This window comes from Mytilus galloprovincialis, chromosome 4 (genome assembly GCF_965363235.1).
Source record: "Mytilus galloprovincialis chromosome 4, xbMytGall1.hap1.1, whole genome shotgun sequence".
In the NCBI taxonomy this organism is placed as follows: domain Eukaryota; kingdom Metazoa; phylum Mollusca; class Bivalvia; order Mytilida; family Mytilidae; genus Mytilus; species Mytilus galloprovincialis.
In genome coordinates this window covers 83556286-83580320 of record NC_134841.1, presented here as the reverse complement: position 1 = coordinate 83580320, position 24035 = coordinate 83556286, and the positions used below count along the sequence as shown (strand labels likewise).

The following is a 24035-nucleotide window of genomic DNA, read 5'->3' as shown; positions in this document are numbered from 1 at the left end:
ATAAAAAAAAAAAAGTAAAAAAATTTACAAAACAGACTTTTTCGTTCATTTTGTAACATGAATGAGGCAGTTAGTTTTCTCGACTGAATTGTTTTACATTGTCATTTCGGGGCCTTGTAAAACAGACTATGCGGTATGGACTTTGCTCATTGTTGAAGGCCGTACAGTGACCTATAGTTGTTTAATTTTGTGACAATTTGGTCTCTTGTGAAATGTGGTCTCATTGGCAATCATACCACATCTTTTTTATATATTTAAATCATTTTACAAGACATCAAATTGTTATTTTGTGTTACTGTTGCAGACAATTCTTTTCAAATATTAAAAATTATTTTAATTAAATGGAATTTTGCATTTGCTCCCGCTTGAAAAAAATAAAAACATATAAAGAAGCAACATCGAAATTCTCTGTACTTTAAGCGGCATTTTCACATGAGTAAAATATAAGGTCAACGTTTGATTGTTCCGCCTTGTTCCATAACTTTCAGTCTTGTTCCGTCTTGTTCCGTATTTTTCAGTCTTGTTCCGTAACTTTCTACCCAGTCGTATAAACGAATCGTCGACAAGTGCGTACATTTTTTGGAACAACGTCAAAATCGTTGTTTTATTAGGAACGTCGTGTAACGCTAAGTGGCACCAATACCGTGCGTAACGTCAATATAAATCTGTGATTTTACTATGTCCACAACTTCGATGAACCAAAGCAAGTTAAACATCGACCTGTATCTAAATCAAATTGGTTCTCTTCTTCTTCTTCGTCTTCTTCTTTTGGTATACAATAGTCTATCGACATTCGATGATTACATACTGTTGGCATACGTGGACTATTCTATTTACAAAACTTTTACCCCAATTTATTCAAAATATATGTTTTTTTCTTATGTTTAATGTATACGTGTATATATTTTAAATTGCGCTATAGTTCCGTAACTTTCTACCCAGTCGTATAGACGAATCATCGACAAGTGCGTACATTTTTTTAAATCAATATTTCTGGTATGTTCCAATCTGTCCTTCACTATTGACATCGAGTATATATTACATTTTCCCAAAGTCAACCTTGGAAAAAATATTTAAATAGATTGTAATTTCATCAAATCTTATTTTTGGGGTATTATTTATATTTTTATTTTACACCAGAAATGTTATTTATAAACAAGCGTATGAGTTTAGTTATGACAAGTAAGACAGAGTTGTATATTATAAAAAAGAATAAAAAATATTCTATATTCTATTATACATCTGATAGTTCAAAATGGAAAGTTATAAGTTATTGGCCGTGTACACTGAATATTACCTGCAGAAGTGAAACGATGCATGAACTTGCAAGTCCGACAGGAAATCGCTTGAATACCTGGAAGTGTCACCTCACACCCCTTACAATACCTTTGGAAGTAATACCTTAAGCCATGCTGGTGATCAGATGAGGGAAGATCAGAATTTATTTGAAAAAAGTTTATTACTTTAAAGAATTATGAACAAATTATATTTTCGAAAACAATTTTCACGGAACACTTATTCATGATTTCAACTTTGACTCTTTACTTAATTCCAATATTAACAGTTTAAAAACAACAGACCATGGTTATTTAAAAAAAAATGCAAAAATTTTCCGTATAAAGTTAGTTAGTCGAATAAAACAACAGTACGATTGACAAGATATCGACACGCAATTACGACTACATCCTTATTCTTTCAAAAAGAGATTCCCAGGCAACCTCAGAATATAAAGTTTCAGGTTTTGTAAATATTAGTAGACCTGTTACTATTCTTGCGGCCTCTATAAGAAAAGTAGATTTAAAGAAATTATAGTTGAAAATATTTCTGTCGGCTTTTTCTTTTTTTCGCGTGATATATTTAGGTTTAAATATTCTGATTTTATTGCATTACAAAAAATAATTATTTACACATCATGTGGTAAAGGCATATTTTCAAGGCATTCATACGAAGCATTCTCCTTCTCTGTCAGAATTATATCTTTAGCTCTTAATTTACACATACTGAAAAAAAAATCGTGAATACTGTACTAAAAAGTGTGGAACATTTTTAAAACATTTGTCTCTTTTATATATTTGAAAATGAAACTTAATCTGACTTAAAATCGGGAAATAATTTTTTTAACTTCTTTTACTTTTAGAAGAATAATAAAATGTCGAAATATACAAACAAATAAGTACCGTATGAAGCCTTTGTAAACAAATATCAAGCTGGTTGAAAACTAGTGGTTTGGATAAACCCCAAGAACGACACATAATTTTCTCTCTCTCAATTCCATCGTATTGTTTTAGTGAAACCATTTGTATATATACACGCATCTTTGTCGAAATTAAAATAAAAACAAAACACTTATCAGAGGCGGATTTAGGGGGGGGGGCAGGGGGCCCGGGCCCCCCTTTTTGGGAAAAAATTTGGTTGCTTATATAGGGAATCATTGAAGTGTGACTGGAGCGGGCCCCATCTTAGGTCAGTCAGTGGGCCCCCACTTATTAAAATTTCTGGATCCGCCACTGCTTATCAATATATATATTTATTTTGTCTTCATATCTCTTACATAACAAGCTGACCACACTCTAACTTATTAGTCATTTAGTAGGCGCACATCAAAGTCGTGCACCTGTGGCAAATAACTTTGTCGGGAAAGAAGTAAAACAAAAACAAAATTATTTGTTCTGTAATCATTTTTCATAAGAACAACACATTTAATTATAAATATTAAGCATACATTTTTTAGATACAATTGTTTATTACCTAAAATAAAAAGATTATGATTGTTTACTGAATTGTTTTGTCATTTGGCACGTGTCAAACGGTTCATTGATTTTCGGCATATCAAAGAAAAACGGGCACGTGCCTAAATAATGTTGAATATCTTGTTTATTTATGATTATTTTTCTATAAAATTTGAAATTTATGCATGAAATATCAATCTCTAACATAATATGTAAAAATAATACACACAACAGCACTCCTTCTAGTCCTTAGTGGCATTGTATAGTCCTTAGTGCACTAAGGAGTCCTTAGCAGTGTTTAGACGTACCGTGATATTCTAGCCTAACGTGTTGATGTGTCTGTTGTCAGAGATGCACATAGACCTAGGTGAACAATACTGTCTTTAGTTACATCTAGTGTTTAGTTCAATAAAATTTCAGTTATTATCAAATTTTGTTGAATAATTTATTGGTGAAAGTTAATGTAAATGTTCAGTTGCAAATACTACATGCATATTGAGGACACAATAGAAGAAGTATGGTTACTGGCAAATCTATCCAGGCATCTCCACAATAAAAATATCTTCACGGAATGCAAGCTATACTAAATAAAAAAAATAAAAAACACTTATGTACGATTTTCAAAGTTGTTTAAGTAATTGTAGTGTATTGGATATACCCGTTGGACACATGTTTCTGTCTTGTCATTACTTTCAATGAAAAGCTGGTGGTATTCTTAGCCCCAACACCATGTGTTGTTTTAAAATTGCTTCTGATTTTATTCACAGCTTTTGTTCAGATGGTGTCACAGTCATGTCTCAGTACCTAACAAGTCGGTTGAGTACAGGAACCCTGATGAGTTCAAAATGATGAGTCCTCTATGCAGAAAGAAAATTCCGCACATAGAGGCGGGCCTCTTTTGGTCACTAAACAATAATGAATAATAGTTCAGAGAAATGGTTGCTACACTAAACACTAAAATGCGTTTTTGAACTTAAATTGAAAAAAAGCACATGAGATTACCAAAGGATAAAGGTTTCTGCTTTGAGACAGGCGATGGATGTATACTCATGACTTTTGATATCTCAACCGGCCCCTATTCCTTTAGCAAATGCATTAAACAAGAGAAAACTCGATTTAAAAGAAGCCAGAGTCAAATGTAGAAATAGGTAACAGAAGAAACTACGCAAATGGCAATAATAAACATAAAATAACAAACGGACCAGTAGCAGTAACTCAATGCAAGCTCCATGTTTGAAGTACACTTATCGGGAATTTGTGTCATTGGTAGAAAAATTAACAATTTTTAAACAATAATATCTGGGAATATTTGGTCTGCTCCAATAAAATAATATCCTTACCTACTACAAAAACATATAGAACTATTCTCTGTTCTTTGGTTGAGTTCACAAATAGATTTTTCTCTAAGATATTTCATTCTCCCATAAGATATTTGTTTCTCCTATAGGATATTTATTTCTCCTATAGGATATTTCTTTCTCCCATAGGATTTTTTTTCTCTCTTATGAGTTGCTTTGATCTCCCATAGGATTTTTAATCTCCCTTAGGATTTTTAATCTCCCTTAGGATTTATTTATTACCCTTAGGATTTATTTATTACCCTTAGGATTCTTTTTTATCCCACAGGATATTTTTTCTGTTATGAAATCCCTTAGGATATTTATTAATCCTATCGGATATTTTTAATCCCATGGGATTATTTTATTAGACTAATATCCTGTAGGATAAAAAATATCCTATAGGAAATGCTTTTATTTTTCCTAAGGGATTTTTTTAATCCTAAGGGCGAAACTATATCCTATAGGATATTTTTATTCTCCTAAGGGATTATAAATCCCTTAGGATTTAAATATCCTGTAGGATATAAAAAATATCCTATGGGATTATGACTTTATCCTATAGGATTTCTTAAAATCCTGTAGGATTTTTAAAAATCCTATGGGAGAAAAAAATATCCTACAGGATTTTGTCACTATTTTCACTCCAGTTGCCGAACCGGGCGAGCCACACCAATTTTTTTTTTGTATTGTGTTATTTATCCCCAGAGGTACATTATTGCCAAATTTGATGATTCTACGACAAAAAAAAGTGTGGTTCCAATTTGCACTTATGAGAAGTGCAAATTAATCCAAGAACATGTTAAATGTTTCGTGCCTTATCAGATGTGTGTTAGCACTAAGTTGTTCAATTAACGCGGTTTAATAAGAAGAAATGTTTGTGTATTTCGACAAAAATTGGTAAATTAACTCCAAAGATTCCTTCGTTTGATCGAAAAGTTTTCTTGCTTCAAGCTGAATAATTCTCACCGTTCTACATGAAAAAAAAAGATTTAAAAACCAAAGTTCCGGCGGGCTTTTTCACGTCCTAAATTTCGAGACCTGGCAATCCGGGACATTAAAATTCCACTTTACCAACAAAAAGATAATCCCAGCTTTATTTCTTGATAAAGGGTCTCTGGTAATAATGATACGAAGTCAAAATTTCTGTGCATGAAAATACCAAACTGTATACTATTATTGAGAGGACTGCACTTGTTTAATGAAATACATGTTTTTGTTTGTAGCCAAAACTTCCTAGATCAAAGACATGGGAGTGCGATCCCTTGACACCTGTTTTTAAGCAATGAAATGTTTCGTTCTAACGATATAGCTTTGATTATACGAATGTAAAGTTTGGTCTCCCCCACATGTACAGCTTCTCCCAGCCAATCCCAATTTTCGTTCTCGTTCCTATTCTTGCCAATGAAAATCTTATGTCAGTTTGCAATGCTAAATATAAGTCATAAAAGTACAAGACCTAAACTTAGTATGCAAGACTCGCGTTTCTTTTATTTAAGACTCGTCAGTGACGCTCGAATCAAGAACGAAAGTTTGTCAGCATTGTCAATCTTTTTAACGTTAAAGTACCAATAGTTCGGTCACTACTCAATTAAGTTTGTCGATAACGTAGCTAATTTTGAGGGTAAAGCAACATCAATTCGATCACTTCTCTGTTACGGGCTGTACTCGGTCGAATTTTACCTGGCGAAAGATTGAATTGGATAAGAAGCGGATTGAAAACGGGATTATCGGGATAAATTCGCTTCGAAACGGTTGAATATCGACGCTTCCTGAACAATATCTGATTGTTGTCGTGATTAAATTATTTGTTTTACAAATTTTAATTAAAGTTTGAATTTTCATCCACGATTCACAGGATCTTGATCAGACTTTTGACAAATTTTAATCCGGAATGGTCCTTTCGAGGACGGTAGTAAAAATCGTGAATGTGTGACCCCAGCTTAAACAAACAATCATTATCATATTAAAACATCACAATGGGTCACTCACATAGGTAACACTCTAGTTTCGATTGACTTCACAATTAAATTCAAAAGGGACGAACCTTCCATTTCACATTAAAGCACTTAATATATTGTTTAATGATGAAAACATACCTTTAAGTGCATACTAGTATTAGAGTGTAGTGGATTCCAGTACTTACAAAGTACTAAAACATGTACTTCACATCTGTCAGTATAATGGTAATCTCTGAGTTATAACAGTAAAATTGTTAAAGGGGCAAAATTGAAAAAAAATAGGAAGGAACATAGCAATGTTTAGTCCAAAACTATAGAGGAAGATGTTAGACGAGTAGAAATAATAACGGATGGATCTGTGATGTCACACTCCCCTGTGATTTCCAACTTTTCAAAATCCAAAAATATAAAACAACATGTTAAAATAGAATAATCTGAACTTTATCATATAAAAATCAATTACTATAATACAAATCAATATTTTCTGATTGTCTTAATAGTACTATTAAACAAGTCAAGTACAAATCTATCGTAGGTCTTTCTTTTTTATCACAACTAGGAATTCATAGGTTTATCACCGATCGACCGATGCTTGCGAGTATTTTTTAACTTCACATTGGATTTAATGTCAAAGTTCAGTGCGGTCGTGATTGCGTATTTATTAACCTCGCCCCACAAATAGACGCAACTCTTTGACAATCGTTTTATTTCCGGAAAGGAGTTACTGTAGTCCGGGGATGGTTATATTATATATATAACCCAGTCATCCCTTGGACTAGATTTCTTAATTAATTAATACTGAATAGAATAAAGGCATTTATTATCTTTACCTCGATCGAAAAAATCGTTCAAACAAGCAGACACGTTTGAAAAAATGTCTTATTAATGCGTGATACTTATTCAGTAGACTGTATACATTGTATATACAGGATATTTACTTTTTAGAAAAGGAAAGTTCACTATCATGTCATTAACCATCCAACTTATGAATATGACATGCGTCTGCTATTTAGCAGTAAGTAAATATGACTGGTTGTTTTTCATTATTCATTAGCTGTCAGTGATTGAATACAGGTGCACGGGATATATTTCAGCAAGGTTTAAGGTTAAAAATAAATATTAACTTACATATAAAGAACGTATTCATTTGTTTATCAGATATTAAAACAGGTCATTAGTACCAGATTGAATTCATGATTTATTGCACAGGGTATAATTTCATATACAATACTGTATAGTGCATCATAATTATGATTGTATTTCAAATATAATTTGCTCAATATATTAAATGCAAGTCATATTAAAAAGTTAAGCAGTGGAATAAAGACTTTAAAATTTTAATCTTGTAAGCTTGTGATGTCCCTCATATTCCTGTTGACTTCATACGCACAAAATATCTCTTCAAAACTATGTTATTGCCGCTTTCATAGAGGTAAACTAAAATCTATTATTTAGAGAATGTCAGATTAATTGTAAATATATACAAAGGTGTACATGTACGAAATTAGCTATTTAAACCCTACAGCACAGTGTACGTGTTAAAATTGTTTTTATAAGTATTGAAATAATAGTATTGAATAAAGACGGTCAAATAATGATAGCCCATGAATGTATATCAGAATGGTTAAAGGTGTAATTATGGAATTCAATCTAATATAACAGAGAAAGACTGTGGAACTTCTTTCGTCGTTAATATAAATATTATTTCTTCTTTAATGGAAATTAATCTCTATTATATTTTGGTAATTGAATGACTATTATTTTTACATTAAGATCGTTTTCTTGTACTGAATATGTTTTATATTATCATGAATGGTCGATTCTATCAGGATCAATTATATCGATGATGATTTTATACAGAATCATTTGTACATAATCAACAATTAGCTAGATTTCACCGGCAATCATTTATTTTTGTGAAAGGTGTGTAGTGTAGCTTAACAAGTGCTTGTCCGGGATTTAAATATTTTTAAACGTTTACATCTGACTAACCAGTTTAGTGTTATATCATTAACTTATTGTGAGCGTTGAGTTTAATTGTTCCGAAGATTTGATTTGGATATAAGCATCATACTTTATTCTGTGTATGCTCTTTGTTAAATTACATCTATGGCATAAGTATGAAGTGCTAACAATAACGTAAACGTAAGTATTTGTTTTTATTTGAAGTAGATGACTATTTTTTAAGGAAACTACACAGCGTTTAAATTTAAGTACCTTTAGAGTGGTAATTTGTGCCTTTGGTCTCTTTATCTGTTTTGTTTATTTTGTGTTGACGTGTACCGATCTGATGATTCAAGATACATTGTAATTGACAAAATATAGATATAGGAAGATGTGGTGTGAGTGCCAATGAGACAACTCTCCATCCAAATAACAATTTATAAAAGTAAACCATTATAGGTCAATGTACGGCCTTTAACACGGAGCCTAGGCTCACACCGAACAAAAAGCTATAAAGGGTTTAAAATTACTAGTGTAAAACTATGTAAACGGGAAAACCAACGGTCTAATCTATATAATAAACGAGAAACGAGAATCACGTATAAATAACATAAGGTCCGAAACCACAATTATTTCGTAGTGCATTTCTTTTAGAACATAAATGAAAATAAAAAAAATCCCACCTGCGCTTTCTCAAAGAAACTTTTACAGTGTGTTGTACTACTTTTAGGACAAATTATATCAAAATTATAGAAAACTTCATCGGCTCTAACTCAAAATATGGACAATTTTATGTTAAGGGCGTCTTGAAATCTTTTGACAGCTTTCGAAGTGCTAATTTTGAACCATTTTCAGCTAGACCAAATCACTACTTTCCTTTAAAATTCTGGACCCAAATTTTTTTACAGTGTAATTTCACACCCCCCCCCCCCCCAACTTGCAATTTGAGGCATTAAACAAGGAGAAATTAATTTGGAAGGGGTATAAAAAATAATGGCAAGTAACCCACTGTCAACACAAGGGACTATATTGTGGTCTAGGACATGCATAGACACACGACAACTATTGTACATGTTATGTTTTTATGTTCTGTTGTTACACTACACAAGTAAGGGGATTTTCTTCATGTTTGAATTGTTTTACACTAGTCATTTTTAGGCCCTTTATAGCTTGTTGTTCGAAGACATTTTTTTACCTATAATGGTTTACTTTTACAAATTGTGACTTGGATGGAGAGTTGTCTCATTGGCACCCATACCACATCTTCTAATATCTATTAACTCCATTCTTAATTATGCCTATTCCAACTCAGGAGCCTGTAAATCAGCTGTTGTCGTTGTTTAATGCGTGCCATTTTTTTCTATTGTTTAAGGAGATTTATTCGAGATGGCTTGTAAAACTAAGATTTATTGGCAGTATTGACCACAGCTTTTTATTATTAAACACAAATTTAAATATGTACACATATAGATTCAACGATATATATTGTTCAACTAGATAGATTCATAGATAACTAGATTATGCCTCTGGCAACCTACAGATAACTAGATAGATACATGTAGATAGATATATATATATATAGATAGATAGATAGATAGATAGATAGATGTATGATCCTGGGATACAGCGATCAACTAACTTAGCTGTTGCATCCTGGGATACAGCGATCCACAAAATGTACATAACGTAACGGTACCCAAATTGCACCGAGTACCCAAATTGCACCTATTTAGCAAAAATAGCAGCGGACATCTTACAAGATTTCCTGGAGACTGCACAATTTGTATTTTTATGATTTGATACTATGCACATCTTTCAACGTAGGTAAAAATATTTAGATATGCACAAAACGTTCACAGTATTTATCAATAGATGAAGTGTTTACTGAAAAAGCAAAATGTACTGAAACGTCGCTATGCGACGTCATCAAAACGTCATCTTTTTAAAATGATCAAATACAATATGTTACAAGTATCCATTTAAGGTGGTACCCAACACTTTAACTAAAATTAATTTGGCTCGTTTAATTTTCTTAAAATTTTGACAAAGTATTTACTTTGACCCTTTTACAAAAATATAAAAACTTCAAAAAATTTGAACCAACCGTTTTATCAGAAAAATTACACTGGTTATATAGCAGTTTGACAAACACTTATTTTGATCATTGAGAAGCTTAGTATTCCCTAAACAACACAACTTAATTAAAACGTTTAGCTGATTTTGCAGAGTTATTTCCCTGTAGTGTTAGGTACCACCTTAAAACAAAATGAAGAGTAAGCATGGACTAATATCCAATTGTTCAAAATATTTGAAGAAATTAAACAAAAGCTCTGTTATTTGACTTTTGACGATGCGAATTTAAGCATGGATGCAATTTGGGTACTCCTCATTTCAGAATAATTGATGATTTGGAGGTCAGTTTAGACCAATTTTTGTATGATTCCATATGGATTAAAAATCAAATTGGTATACAATGTACCTATATAATAAAGAAGGATACGGCTACAAAATAAAAACAGAATGGACATTTTTGTCTTTATCATAAAAAACGTAGGTGAAAAAACTGTCAAAATAGGTGCAATTTGGGTACCGTCACGTTATGTACTTTTAAATATCACTAAAATATAGACAACTGTAACTGTAGTTTATCACACGCAGCGAAGTTGCCTAACACATTTTTCACTTTTTAACGATCAAATGTTTCTAAACATCCAACATCTAACGGACTACTGCAATTATTGACATCACATGGCAAATCATCAATGGAGAAGAATTTTTCATACTGGAACTCTAACTACTAGTAAATACATATACCTGAAAATAAAAAGAACAATTTTAAGAGCAGTACCCAAACAAAATTACATGGTTTAACTATATATAGTGGAGGGAGGGCGGGTATTTTCAAAAGACTTCTCTCTGTAATTATACACGTCTGCTCACTTGCAGCTCAAAGTTAAAAAGAACGCTAACGTCAAATTGACGTCACCACTATACATCTTACCGACTACATATGAAGTTATAAAGGAAAGCACTGCAACGGACGAGATTAAAACTTTCCCCTAGAATAACCGAATTTATGTACATTACATAAATTCTATTAATGTTATTGCTTTTTCTCCTTTGAATTGTTATACATTTCCTCTTAATCGAACTTTAAATTGCTTACCATACGGTATCGGCTTAAGTTTGCTCATTGTTTAAGACCGGTTATCTATTATAGTTAAACATATATATATGTGTCTTTTGCTATCCATGGATACATGTCAACCATACTAAACATCATTAGTTTTATATTGGTTCTTTTGGAAATTTGTTTAAAGTGATATTCAAGAAGATAACTCTGTAAAACTCAAATGAACGTCTTAATCAGTGTTTGTTAAACTGCTATACATCCACAGGCATTTTTCGGATGTAGTATGACTTTTTTTTTTTTTTTTTTATTGTGGTCAATTCTATTTTATTGTTGTTTTTTTTTTTTTTTTTTTAGCTTTTTTATATTTTTGTCACATGCATGGTCAAAGTAAATAATTTTGTCAAAATTAAAGAGCAAAATTTATAATAGTCAAGATGTTTGGTACCACATAAAGTATATCTTATGTAAGATAACAGCTGACAACTATATTACTCCGTCTACTAAATTATTAACAATAATCTTAATCAAATCCTAAGCTATTTATCCGTTATAAATCTCTTTAAAATGAATTAATTGGATATGATATAATTCATACTTTTAAAAATAATCATTTCTTTGTTCAAATCTGTCAAAAATTAATTAACTGACCAAGACAAATGGTTTCATATTTCTAAATAACTTTACATGCTTACCAACACCTGGTCAATTACATGTTTAAAAATGTCTGGTAAAATGTTTAGGTAAATATTTTCCGTTTTTAAATCAGTCATTATAGTCCACCACTTTAAATATTTTAGAAATGATAAGTACATTTTATGTAAAACAGGACTATTAGTATGAAAGTCCCGGCAAGTAAAAGGGGGACTTGTGGGGTCAATAAGGGTGTTGAAAGGTTGTGAATAATAATTGACCAATTATTGTCATTTCTCAGACTTAGCAATAATACTAAATCTTTACTCGGGTTAAACGTCAAAGAGAATCTAACAGTTGCATACCTACTGCGTTCGCTGTGTTTTACAATTGCAAATAAACATTTCGAGATTGTATAGATTTTACTGCTTTGTGTATTGTGTATCGAAACCGATGTAGCAGCAACATACTGCTTGGTAGCAAACGTGCGTTAGATGCTGGCAAAGTTATTTCTAAAAAAGCAAACATCAGTTTACAGAAGTTAATGGATTTCGTATTGTGCATTTAACATGTACAAATGTGCAAAAGTGTGTTTCACTGGGATTCCGTCTAAAACGCTTAAAAGTTATAAAATGGTTAATTACTACTATTTAACCTCAATGAACTGATACATAATACATGTAATTGTTTTTAAATAGAAATACAATAAGAAGAATTGTAAACTTACAGATGATTGACCACATAAGTTAGTTGATACTATCTTGATCAGATATCTTTGTGTTTATTTCAATATGAAAACATATACCGGCTATCTTTATTGACTGTTGGCGCTGGAGAGCAGATTGCTCTGATACTTAGTCGTCATTGACAAATCATTTTAAGTCCGTGAAATGAACAGTTAATGTCAATCACGATTTCCGCTGGAAGAATACAAATATGAAAAGTTGATAACAATCCTAGGATCTATAATAAATATAGACAACAATATATTAGAAAGTTGTGAGCACGAATAGAATCATATACGGATATATAGCTTACTATAGGATAATGCCATACCTTTGTAATAGATAAAGTGGTAAGAAAATTTACAAATTTTATTTATATTTACTATTTGGCTTGGTTTTTGTTTGTTTTCTAACATTCTATTTGGTAGCAAACGTGCGTTAGATACTGGCAAGGTAAGGGAACACGATATACTTATTTACTGTAGAGTAAAAAGTTAACGATACATTTCTTAATATATTTATTCGGTTTTTTTTCTGTAAGTTAATTATTTAGAATATGCGTGAACATTTATCCTGTGTCATTTATCCTGTGTATTATTACAAAATAAAGTAATCATTAATTGTCTTACTGCTAAACATAGAAAAAAATCTTTTAATTCTCTTTTTTACAATTTTTTTTTTTATTTCTTTTTTGTATACATATGCAAGTTTTCCAATCTAAAGAACACGCTGTATATGACTTAAGTTTGAAATTTTCATATTAAAAAGTGGCTTGGTATTTGTATACTCTGATACGGCTTCAAGAAAATATGAAGACATAATATCCAACATTACATAATTCATAGAACAGTATATCATCATATAAATACAACTTCTAAAGTTCCTTTCATTTTCAAAACACAACGAATTACTTTATGCACTTTATGGTATTTTTCTTTAATTTGAAGAATTTACGACAAAAAAGGAATAAGAGCCTTTATTTGAACCATGAAATGGCACAAGTAGTTAAATTCATCATGCATTTCACAAATATGTCTTTTAATGATACACGAAACGGTTGATATTATCTTTGTACTTAAGTACAAAAAGTTTTGATGTCACTATTGGAAAATTTGTTCCGAAATTATTCTTTTATACATTGAAATTAAGCCCGATTTAAATATAGTTAACCTTGTATAAAACATTTTGTAGCAAAATTTAAATTTGCAGACTTTCATTCATGAACCCCACCTCCTTATTTTTATGTTGAATTAAGGAGGTTTTGATATAACCTCTTTGACCAAATAAACTTATATGTATAATTAAAGTGCCACACTTGATTTGAGCTGAAAAAAAAATTCCCTCGCTTTCTCACAATAATTCTGAAGAAACTACTATTTATACATTATTAAAACACGTGTAACATTTGCATACAGCAAATCAGACTGTCTAGTAGTAATGAATATTATTGATTGTACTATTAATTTTGATTATGATCGTGCCTTTACTTTAATAATTAAGTAATATTCATATATATACTTTACTTTTACGAATGTGACCAACCAATTTAGACTCTTTACTGGGTTTGTAATAACATTAGCAACACCACGGGTGCCACATGTTGAGCAAGATCTGCTTACTCTTCCGGAGCATCTGAGATCACCCAAAGTTTGTTGGTGGGGTTCGTGTTGCTTCGTTGGTCTTTGGTTTTCTATGTTGTGTCTTGTGTACTAGTACTTTTCTGTTTGTGTGTCTGTTTGTTTTTTTCTTTTTCTTTTATTAGCCATGGCGTTGTCAATTTGTTTTCGAATGATGAGTTTGAATGTCCACTCTGGTATCTTTCGCCTCTCTTTATGAGAAATTTAGTTTATTGTTAATAAATGTATTTCAATTTTTTCCATTTTTCTAGAGATTTACACAGAGTTTTAATAAACAGAAGTGTGTCTAAACGATAGGTTTATATATATGCTTTTACTTTGGATTATACACGTTCTTCGCTAAAGGGGTGACGGAATTGTGGCTACGACAAATGGAAAATATCCCCAGTTACCGGTGACACAGGTTGTCCGTCACGGTTGACCGTATCATGAAAGACTTTGAAAGTGACTTGTATCTATAATTTACAAACTAATCTCTTGTCTTGGTTTAAATACTTCCAGTTGTTTGCTTGTTTTACGCTGATGGATAAGTAAACGTGCACAAATACCTCTCTATCAAAAATAGAATAAAAGATAAGAACATAAATCGAAGGAACAACATTTTGAAAATGCAAGATGCCACTGATTTGTATTTATTCGAAATAAATTCTACATGAAAATGAAATAAGCAGTAATTAAAATAAGTAACATAGAGAAGACTCACAAACTTTGCAATCATGTAAACTAAGTACGGTTCTATGTTAGACTGTCATTTCTACATGTTCTAATAAACATAGAAATATGGTCGATACATTTAAACAACGATGAAATTGCTGTGAAAATTGTATTAGATATGCCAATTTATTTCTCAATTCTACTGATGGATTTGAAGTATAGTGTTGTCACTGGTTCAGTCAAGAATGAAAATTGAAGACAAATTGAAAGATGTTAATACGTCAAGAAATTATTGTATTCCTGTCATGAAAGCTATAGGTGGATTAGTTACTGCGGTTTATTTACTGTCGTATATTGTCATGCTTAACACGATTTCAGTAAATCTCTTTATAGGCTTGAAGTATATTTATTTCAATATTTCATTATGGATTTTCAGACAGAATTCAAGGCTTTACGAAATGTGATCCACAGCTAAAATATTTTAAGGTTTTAGATTTTCTGTAGTGATTGATTATGGTGAGGTGATCCGACACTTAGATCTCTTATTTCCTTCGATGAAACATGTTAAAACCCTAAAACATGCTCGTGCTCAAACCCTAAAACAATCTCGAACGTGAAAGTATAATAGCATATTCCAACGAAAGATAAACAAAAGCATGATAGATATAAACAACACGGACATTTAGAAAATAAAAAAAAATATCATAAACATCACAGTGAATTTCAGTAAAAGCAACATCAACCAAGCTTAATTCTATAAAATAATTTGTGAAGTCGTGCGCTTCTGAAGGGTTTGATGCTCCTATTGTAGTACGTCCCTGCTCCATTTAATTAAGAAATAAAAGAATTAATGGAAAGTTTCTTTAAAGTCTTACATTTAAATAGCAGAATGATCACATGATTACATTGAGTTTGAATTGTCAACCTCTGTTTTCTGAAATTGTGAGTAAAATACACTACATCGTAAAACAGAAGTATCAAATTTAAATAAGTAACTAACTTGTACGACAAAAAGGAAATTTGTTCTCAAAGATGATTACAATGTATTATATTGTCTGGGTACTTAATTAAACATTAGAATGATGTGTGTGCTAATGATGGATTGTAACACTGTTGGCCTTCCATAACTAATAGAATTAAAACAGTATGTGCAACTTTGATAAGAAGATATCTCTAACAAAGCTTAAGTCTCAACGGTCCAGGACGTTAATGCCACAATGGAACTAAGCTAAATTAATTGAGAAGTTCAACAATAGTACATTATACTGATCAGCTAGATACATGTAGCAAAGTGCATATTTTCTTTTCATGTAAAGGTCAACTAACTTAAAGGTTGCACTGGCGATTTATGGCAATGGCCCATTACCTACCAAAATATCTCTTTGTGAATGAATGTGAAAATGGTGAAGGCACTTTTTTGGTTTTAAATAAAGCATATTGCATTTAAATTCAAATTGATAATACTATGATTATGACGTATTAGTAACAATTAATACATCATGTTTTATATTTTGATTTCATTGAAGATAAAAACAAATCATATCTAAAGGATTCTTTGTTGCATTAAAACATATAAACATATCATTAGTTTAAAACACAATGGCCAAAACAAAAGACGAAATACAAACTGTTCACTCAGAGAAGTAAAGGGATAGGAATATTCGTGCATTTGTACCAAACATGAGAGGGTTTATTGAACTTGATTTATTGATTTGAAACGGTTATTTAGAACATATTTATCGGTAATTAAGTAAACTGTCGTATCCTCAAATGAACTATAATTATATATTAATTGAACTCTTTACAGTTTTACAGCCTGAATTGATGAATTTCACATCCTTTATATAATTATAATCCCAGTTTACTCAATATTAAGGGCAAGTATTAATTTAGCAAGTAAACTTGATCCATTATCATCCTTCTAAGAATTTGATATCCGTTTCTTTTTTTACACATCTTATACAATCAAAGCTTTTTTTCTACACCGACATGCTCAAATTCATGATGTATTTTGACTGAAGAATGTACAAACAAATATATGTGCCACTTAGGATTTTCTTCATTTAAAATTGCAGCAATATACTTCGGATTCTACTTGATAAAGCCCTGTTTTGTCTGTCTTATAGATTTCCTTCGCCAGATGTGTTGTGCACTTAGGAATTATCAAATAAAAATACAGCGTGTGCCTTTTATCGTCCGTGGTTTGTCAGAACATCCGCCAAAATAACAAATAATTTGTTTATTTGATGTTTTCGTTATGCTAAAGAATCGCGTTTTTCATCTATTTACATTAAAAATCGCCCTTTTCGAATTTATTTTCATTATCTTCGATTTCTTTTGCTAATCTTGTTATAACGTTTCTATCCCAAACATTAAATAATAAATCGTGATAGATCTGACCTGTTATCACGACCTGTACCTAAAAACATTGGATTTATAAAACTGATTAGATTTGCAGTGAAACATATTAATTGATAACCATTTAATTAATATTGCAATAACTATTTGTCTTATCGCAGTGTCTCGCAGTCTCGCTTTAAGTAATTTCCTGATCTTATGATTATTCTTACAGATTTTCCTGCTTTAAAAACAACTTAAAAAGCCGATAATTGTAATTTGTTTATTTCTGATGTCAATTTCCAGTAAATTGTATATTGCTGTTGTCAGTTTCCAGTGGAGCAGCCAAATGAACGCGTCTGATTACGACAATTCAATTTTCCCTTCATTAAAGACTTTAAGATTTAAGTATTTAATGCCACTTTTTGTTTCCTGGTGAATCTGTTTGAAAATTCAATTTTAAGTATAAAAAGTGATTACCATATACTAGCAATACGTAATTTTTAATATTGGAAATTTCTTTTAACATGGCGACAGAAAAGTGAATCCAGTGAAATTAATCGTATTGTCGTTTTAACAATCTTATACCATTGTCTTGTAATTCCGGTTTTGTTTTTTATTACTTTGTGTAAATTGTTTTAGATTAAATTAAGGTTGTAAGATGGCTTTAATAATTATTCAGCGTCAGTTGCAAATGAATATATCAGTAAATTTAATTACGTTTTTTTTCAAATCTTTTTCATCCTCTGGTAACGTACTGGACTAAATTATAAACATTAGTGCAGATTTCAGGGGGGAAATAAATGTAAGGATAAAGCAATTATAAATAAATGAATTCTTATCAATGACATCTTAAAAAATAACAACCTTTTTCTTCTTCAGCTTATCTAGGCTCTAGGCTTAATAAATGTATAATAGTTAGTGCATACATTACTTTGTATTTTCGTGGGAGTTCTAAACATCGAGGACTATTGGGCTGAGGGAAGATTTGTTATAGAACATATGGTAATTTTCATTTGTCACGTTTTATAAGGATAAGTTTTATATTTGAGAACAGTATGTTAAAAAGACATTGCGGTTCTTTTGGTCTCAGGATCCCTACTTCTAACGTTATACTTCGTCTTTGACAAGTCGATTTGCATTGAGGAATCAGAGTTGGTGAGTTACAAGGGGTCATCCCAATTTCTGTCTTATAACAATGTTGAAATATTTATAATTGGTTGAGATTCACATCCCTAAACCATTGGCTTTCTTGTTTGATATATCAATATTGCCTGTTTACAAGGGTATTATATACTCCATCTAGGGGTAGAGGGTGTATGAGGAAATTGTTTGTGAGTCTGAGATAACATAACAAAGTCCTCTTACAATCATTTCTTGCTTGTTTGCTTGTTGTATCTTAGTATCTTTTAATAAACTATCTGTAATTTACTTTTTAGAAGTTCAATCTAACAGTAAACTACTTTTGTTAATATATAACCTTTTTATATAAAGCTTCGCGTTGGTTATGCTGATGTCGAAAGTTCAATAGTGTCCATTCAGAAAAGAAGGAAATTAAAAGATTATTCCTTTTGGCGGAAATGCAGACAAGTAGTTAATCACTGCCACAACGCTGGACTTTATTATTCCGAAAAACTCATTCCTCAAATAATTGTTGATTCCATCTCTTCTGTCAGACAATTGGATTATGACCTCTGTGTTTTGTGAAAGGTTTCTACTTCCTATAGAGTTAATCATTACAATCATGCTAGCTTTGTCAAGAAGACGAAACTTACTGTTCATCAGCTATTTATGAAGTTGATTTTACGGAAAGTTATCTATACCATTGTTTTCTGTTTTTAATCAGTATAAAATGCTGTTCCATGTTTTTGTAACTCTTAGTCTTGTCTTTGTGTTTATCAAAAGAGTGAAGCAGTGCATTTAAAATAAGCTACCACATACCGATCTAAAGAAAGTGAAGAGTGGCAGATTTATACAATTAAGTGCCAGTCTGCCTAAGAATCAGGCAGTGGTGAAAACATGACCAAAAAACCCCACCCAATTTGACATTGATTTTAGTTCATAATCTGTAGTTATGCACAAACATAACATTCATTTCTGTTTTCTGCTCTGATAATAGAAGATACAATTTGGTTGAAATGCACTAGAAATTAACGAATAAGGGGAGATAACTCTGTAATTTGCTATCATTCTAACCAATTTTCTAACCAAGTTATTTTATATTACCAGACACACACAAACAAAAGACTAATACTTTTTAACTCAGGATGATGGTTAGTATTAAATAGCATGATTAACTCGGTGGGTTTTTTCTTATCATGTTTTAATTTTTACCTAAATTGCCTGATTCTTACAAAGACTGGCACTTAATGTATTAAGTATGGTTAAAGAACTTGTACCTGTTTACAAAAATCAATATTCTTCAAGTTGGAGAATTTACTTAGCAATGTACAACCTGCAAACTGACTGTATAATTTCCGATTTATTATCTTTAATACTAAACTTACAGACATTTATGTTATATCATAATGGTTTATATTCTTTGCTAAATGACAGCTTTTTCTTATTATAAAGTTGGTAACAACATCGACAAGTTATTTCAAATTGTATGAAAAACTCAAATCTTGTTATTTTGATTATTATTTTGTAATTTCAACAAGCAGAATTAATAGCTTTCTCTGCTATTTCGATAATTGTAAACACGTCATTTAAGCATGTATCAATTCTTTGAATTGCACTTCATCTTTCATTGAAGTTTATTACGGGCATCATTTCACATATTTATATTCTTTTTCAGATAATTTACTGCCCAATTAGAGTCGCCATTACCGGAAATGTCTTAGATTCCGATGCAGTCTTCATCTAGAAATTATATCATACTTTGATATGAAATTCGTGACACGGGAGGAGGAAACTTTTGGGAATAACTGTGAATTTACAATACGGAATATACTGATTAAGCATACAAAATACCATTACCAATCTCGATTTAATGATGAAATTATCCGATACAAGCTAATGACTAATAGCAACATCAATCAACTAACGACGACCAACGAGGAAATACCATTTGTAATAATCCAAAAGGAGAAAAAAATATTCTTAATGTCGACATCTCGACTGGACGATTATTTCTTACTCAATCAATCGGATAAAACGGACGCCGCTACAACTGTTATATATTACAATTCATCACTTCTTAGTGAGGTTTCTTTAAATTCATCAAACTCTACAAATTCCCAATATGATCTAAAACATCCTGCTATTGGTGCCGTTCTTTCCGTGTTTTCACTAGTAACAATTCTTGGGAATTTGCTTGTTATCGTTTCGGTCTATAGAGAGTTATATTTAAGGACAATAACTAATTATTTCATAGTATCACTAGCTGTTGCAGATCTTATGGTGGGAGGTATTGTAATGCCATTTAGTATTAGTCTTGAACTGACAAATCAAGTATGGCTATTTGGATCTGAATGGTGTGATATGTGGCATTCGTTTGACGTTTTGGCGAGTACTGCATCTATATTAAATCTGTGTATCATTTCCCTTGATAGGTACTGGGCAATTTCCGATCCAATAGCGTATCCTACAAAAATGTCATCATGCAAAGTAATGCTATTGATTGCATTTGTTTGGCTTTGCTCTGCAGGAATTTCATTTCCTGCTATTGCGTGGTGGAAAGCCGTAACTCCAAATGATCTGCCAAGCGGTATGTGTTTCTTTACAGAAGATAGTGCCTATTTAATATTTTCTTCGTTTGTTTCATTTTATTGTCCTACTTTCGTAATGATGTTCGTTTATTGGAGGATATATTTAGCAGCCGCTCAACAAATGCGGAGTTTAAAAATTGGATCTAAAGTATTAACATCAAATGGTAGTCATGGTAATCGAGAGGTCATGACTTTACGAATTCACAGGGGCGGAATGACTCGACAATCATCGGACGAATATTCTAATACCTACGAAAAATGCGTCATCGATCCTGAAAATCAGAGCTTGTCACCAGAATCAGCACGTGCGTCTATACAATCACCTGGGAGACAGGCTAAAAATATTACTCGCAAATTACGACAGTTTGCTCTAAGCAAAAAATTGACAAAAATTGCCCGTGAACAAAAGGCGGCAAAAACTTTAGGTATAGTTGTTGGTGTTTTCATTATATGTTGGATGCCATTTTTTGTGTTTAATATACTATTTGGAATTTGTCATACGGCGTGTGTAACATCTCCAGAAATTGTCTTTCCAATATTTACGTGGTTAGGATATATTAACTCCGGAATGAATCCGGTTATATATTCTTTATCGATGAAAGATTTTCGTCGAGCTTTTTGCAAAATTTTATTTGCATGCTGCCCAAAACAACACTTTGAATACAGAAAAACTAATAATAACTGTTCATCTACTTCAAGTTTCACAGTGACATGTACAGACCGTCTATAATTGTTAAGATGAATCAAATAAAACAAAATATTCCATATTCGTCAACTGAACTAAAGAAAGGAACCTCAAGACATGATTGTTCTACATTACAATTCCAATACGATGAACAAAATAATTGGGACCAAGTTAAATAAATCTGCGATACATTTTGAAAGGCTAAATCGGTTGAGTGATGAATAAATATATCGCAAAAGGAATTTATTAAGTGATTGTGGAAATGACACTACCCGATGATGGTAGTTTATGAATTACTGAGAATGCATTTGACGCATGTTGATTAAACTCAATATGCTTCGTCCGTTTTCCGTGTTATAATTGGCTTTATTACATATATACGTCATCAGTTTTGTGTATAAACTGCCCGTATTTGAACTTTCGTGAGATTCTAATATTTCAAGTTATATTCTCACGAACCATTTAACAAATGACGAAAGAGTAAAAAGTCTGGAAATAACGAAATAAGAAATACGGTGCTAAAATAAAATGATATAACAAATAAAGCATCACTTTACACTTAGTGAAATACATAAATGTAAAATTTGCTTTTAAAGCATATGAAGGTAGATTCCCGATATAATCATATACAGCCTTACCAAAACCTTACAAGGGTCACTCAAAAACATATTTTCAAACTATGCAATGCAATTATGTTCGGATATTAGAAACGTAACAACAATAAATGTTGACAAGTCACAAAATACAAAATAATGCATCTCTATCACACGTCATGAAATTTTTATTTGGGTTTGTATTCAATCATCTGTAATCCAAAAGATATTTTAAAACAATAGATGACCTTATTCCGGAAACTCCAATAACACTTTTTTTTTTTTTCAAAATCACGCTTGAAATTTTTCAAAAGTTCAAAAGATCTGTGCTTTTGTTATTCAGTAACGTAATCAGTTTATAATCATTGAGCAAATTATTAACATTTACTGAAAGAATGCATTTTTTTTTAACAAAATTATTTTTGATATTCTATAGGCAATTTCCAATCACTTGAATTGTTTCCATTGAAATTTAAAAATCCCTTCTCAAGTTTCTGTCATATAACTGATATAACAAAATCCAAACTCATTCTAGATTAACTATAAAATGGCTGCCATTGATTATTGTTTTTGCAGTATATAAGATAATCAGCAAAAATTTGTAAGCAATTCTTCGTGCAATATTGAAACCTTAGTAGAAATCACGTTCCTTTATTATCAGACCAATTTGTATACGACCGCTTGAACATTTTTTTGGTCGTATATTGGTATCACGTTGGCGTAGTCGTCGTCGTCGTCGTTGTCGTCGTCCGAAGACAAGGTTTATGACCATAACAGGAAGGTTGGGATTGATTTTGGGTGTTTTGATCCCAACAGTTTAGGAATTAGGGGCCAAAACAGGTCCCAAATAAGCATTTTTCTTGGTTTTCGCACAATAACTTTAGTATAAGTAAACAGAAATCTATGAAATTTTAACATAAGGTCTATGACCACAAAAGGAAGGTTGGGATTGATTTTGGGAGTTTTAGTCCCAACAGTTTAGGAATAAGGGGCCAAAAATAGGTCCCAAATAAGCATTTTTCTTGGTTTTTATAATAGGTAAATGTCCAATTTAAATTTTTTAAGTTTTTAAGTTAAAATTCCTAGACCACATTCATTCTGTGTCAGATAGTTATCAAAGGTACCAGGATTATAATTTAGTACGCCAGACGCGCGTTTCGTCTACACAAGACTCATCAGTGACGCTCATATCAAAATATTTATAAATCCAAACAAGTACAAAGTTGAAGAGCATTAGGATCCAAAATTTCAAAAAGTTGTGCCAAATAATGCTAAGGTAATCTATGCCTGGGATAAGAAAATCAGAAACCTATGTTGTGTCAACTATTTAATCACAATCCAAATTCAGAACTGTATCAATCTTAAATGTTGTGTCCATACTTGCCCCAACTGTTCAGGGTTCGACCTCTGCGGTCGCATAAAGCTGCGCCCTGCGGAGCATCTGGTTATAATAGTAATCTTTTTTGGTTAATATGGGTCGTATATCTATCCTCTTCAATTCGGGCCGGAACATTGGGTCTTATATCTGTAAGCTAAAAATGAGTACCCCTCTGCAATTGTTTGCACCTTTCTCAAGTCAGGAATCTGATGTTCAGTAGCTGGGGCCCTTTATAGATTGCTGTTCCGTGTGAGCCAAGGCTCCGTGTTAGAGACCGTACTTTCCCTATAATGGTTAACTTTTATACATTGTGACTTGGATGGGGAGTTGTCTCATTAGCACTAATACCGCATCTTTTTTATATCTATATAAATATGTTGGTAATGTCTATGTCACTTGATCTCTTGTAGAAAGTTGTCGCATTGACAATCGTCTTAAATTTACAATTATAAATGATAAATTTTAATATTATAATTCAAGGTCATCTGTATGATATCACGAACAGAGTTGCGGTTTCCACGCCACATATCAGATAACAGGAGCTAGTTTAAGTCTAATGATTCCATCAAACATTTTCTTAAT

At 31.7% G+C, this 24035-nt stretch overlaps 1 protein-coding gene across 5 annotated transcripts in view; it reads left to right on the top strand.

The window, feature by feature from the left end:
* Positions 1-22044, top strand: part of LOC143073185 (dopamine receptor 2-like) — a 99765-nt gene extending 77721 nt beyond the window's left edge. For 3 of the 5 annotated variants that reach the window (XM_076248540.1, XM_076248542.1, XM_076248541.1), the window contains one exon: positions 19885-22044. In XM_076248540.1, the coding sequence (XP_076104655.1) occupies positions 19974-21527 (1554 nt within the window). In that variant the 5' untranslated portion in view covers positions 19885-19973 and the 3' untranslated portion in view covers positions 21528-22044. Of the gene's footprint in view, positions 1-7804; positions 8173-11896; positions 12810-19884 lie in introns of those variants that run through there. The other 2 variants (XM_076248538.1, XM_076248539.1) reach the window with 2 other exon arrangements.
* Positions 22045-24035: the final 1991 nt, after the last annotated feature.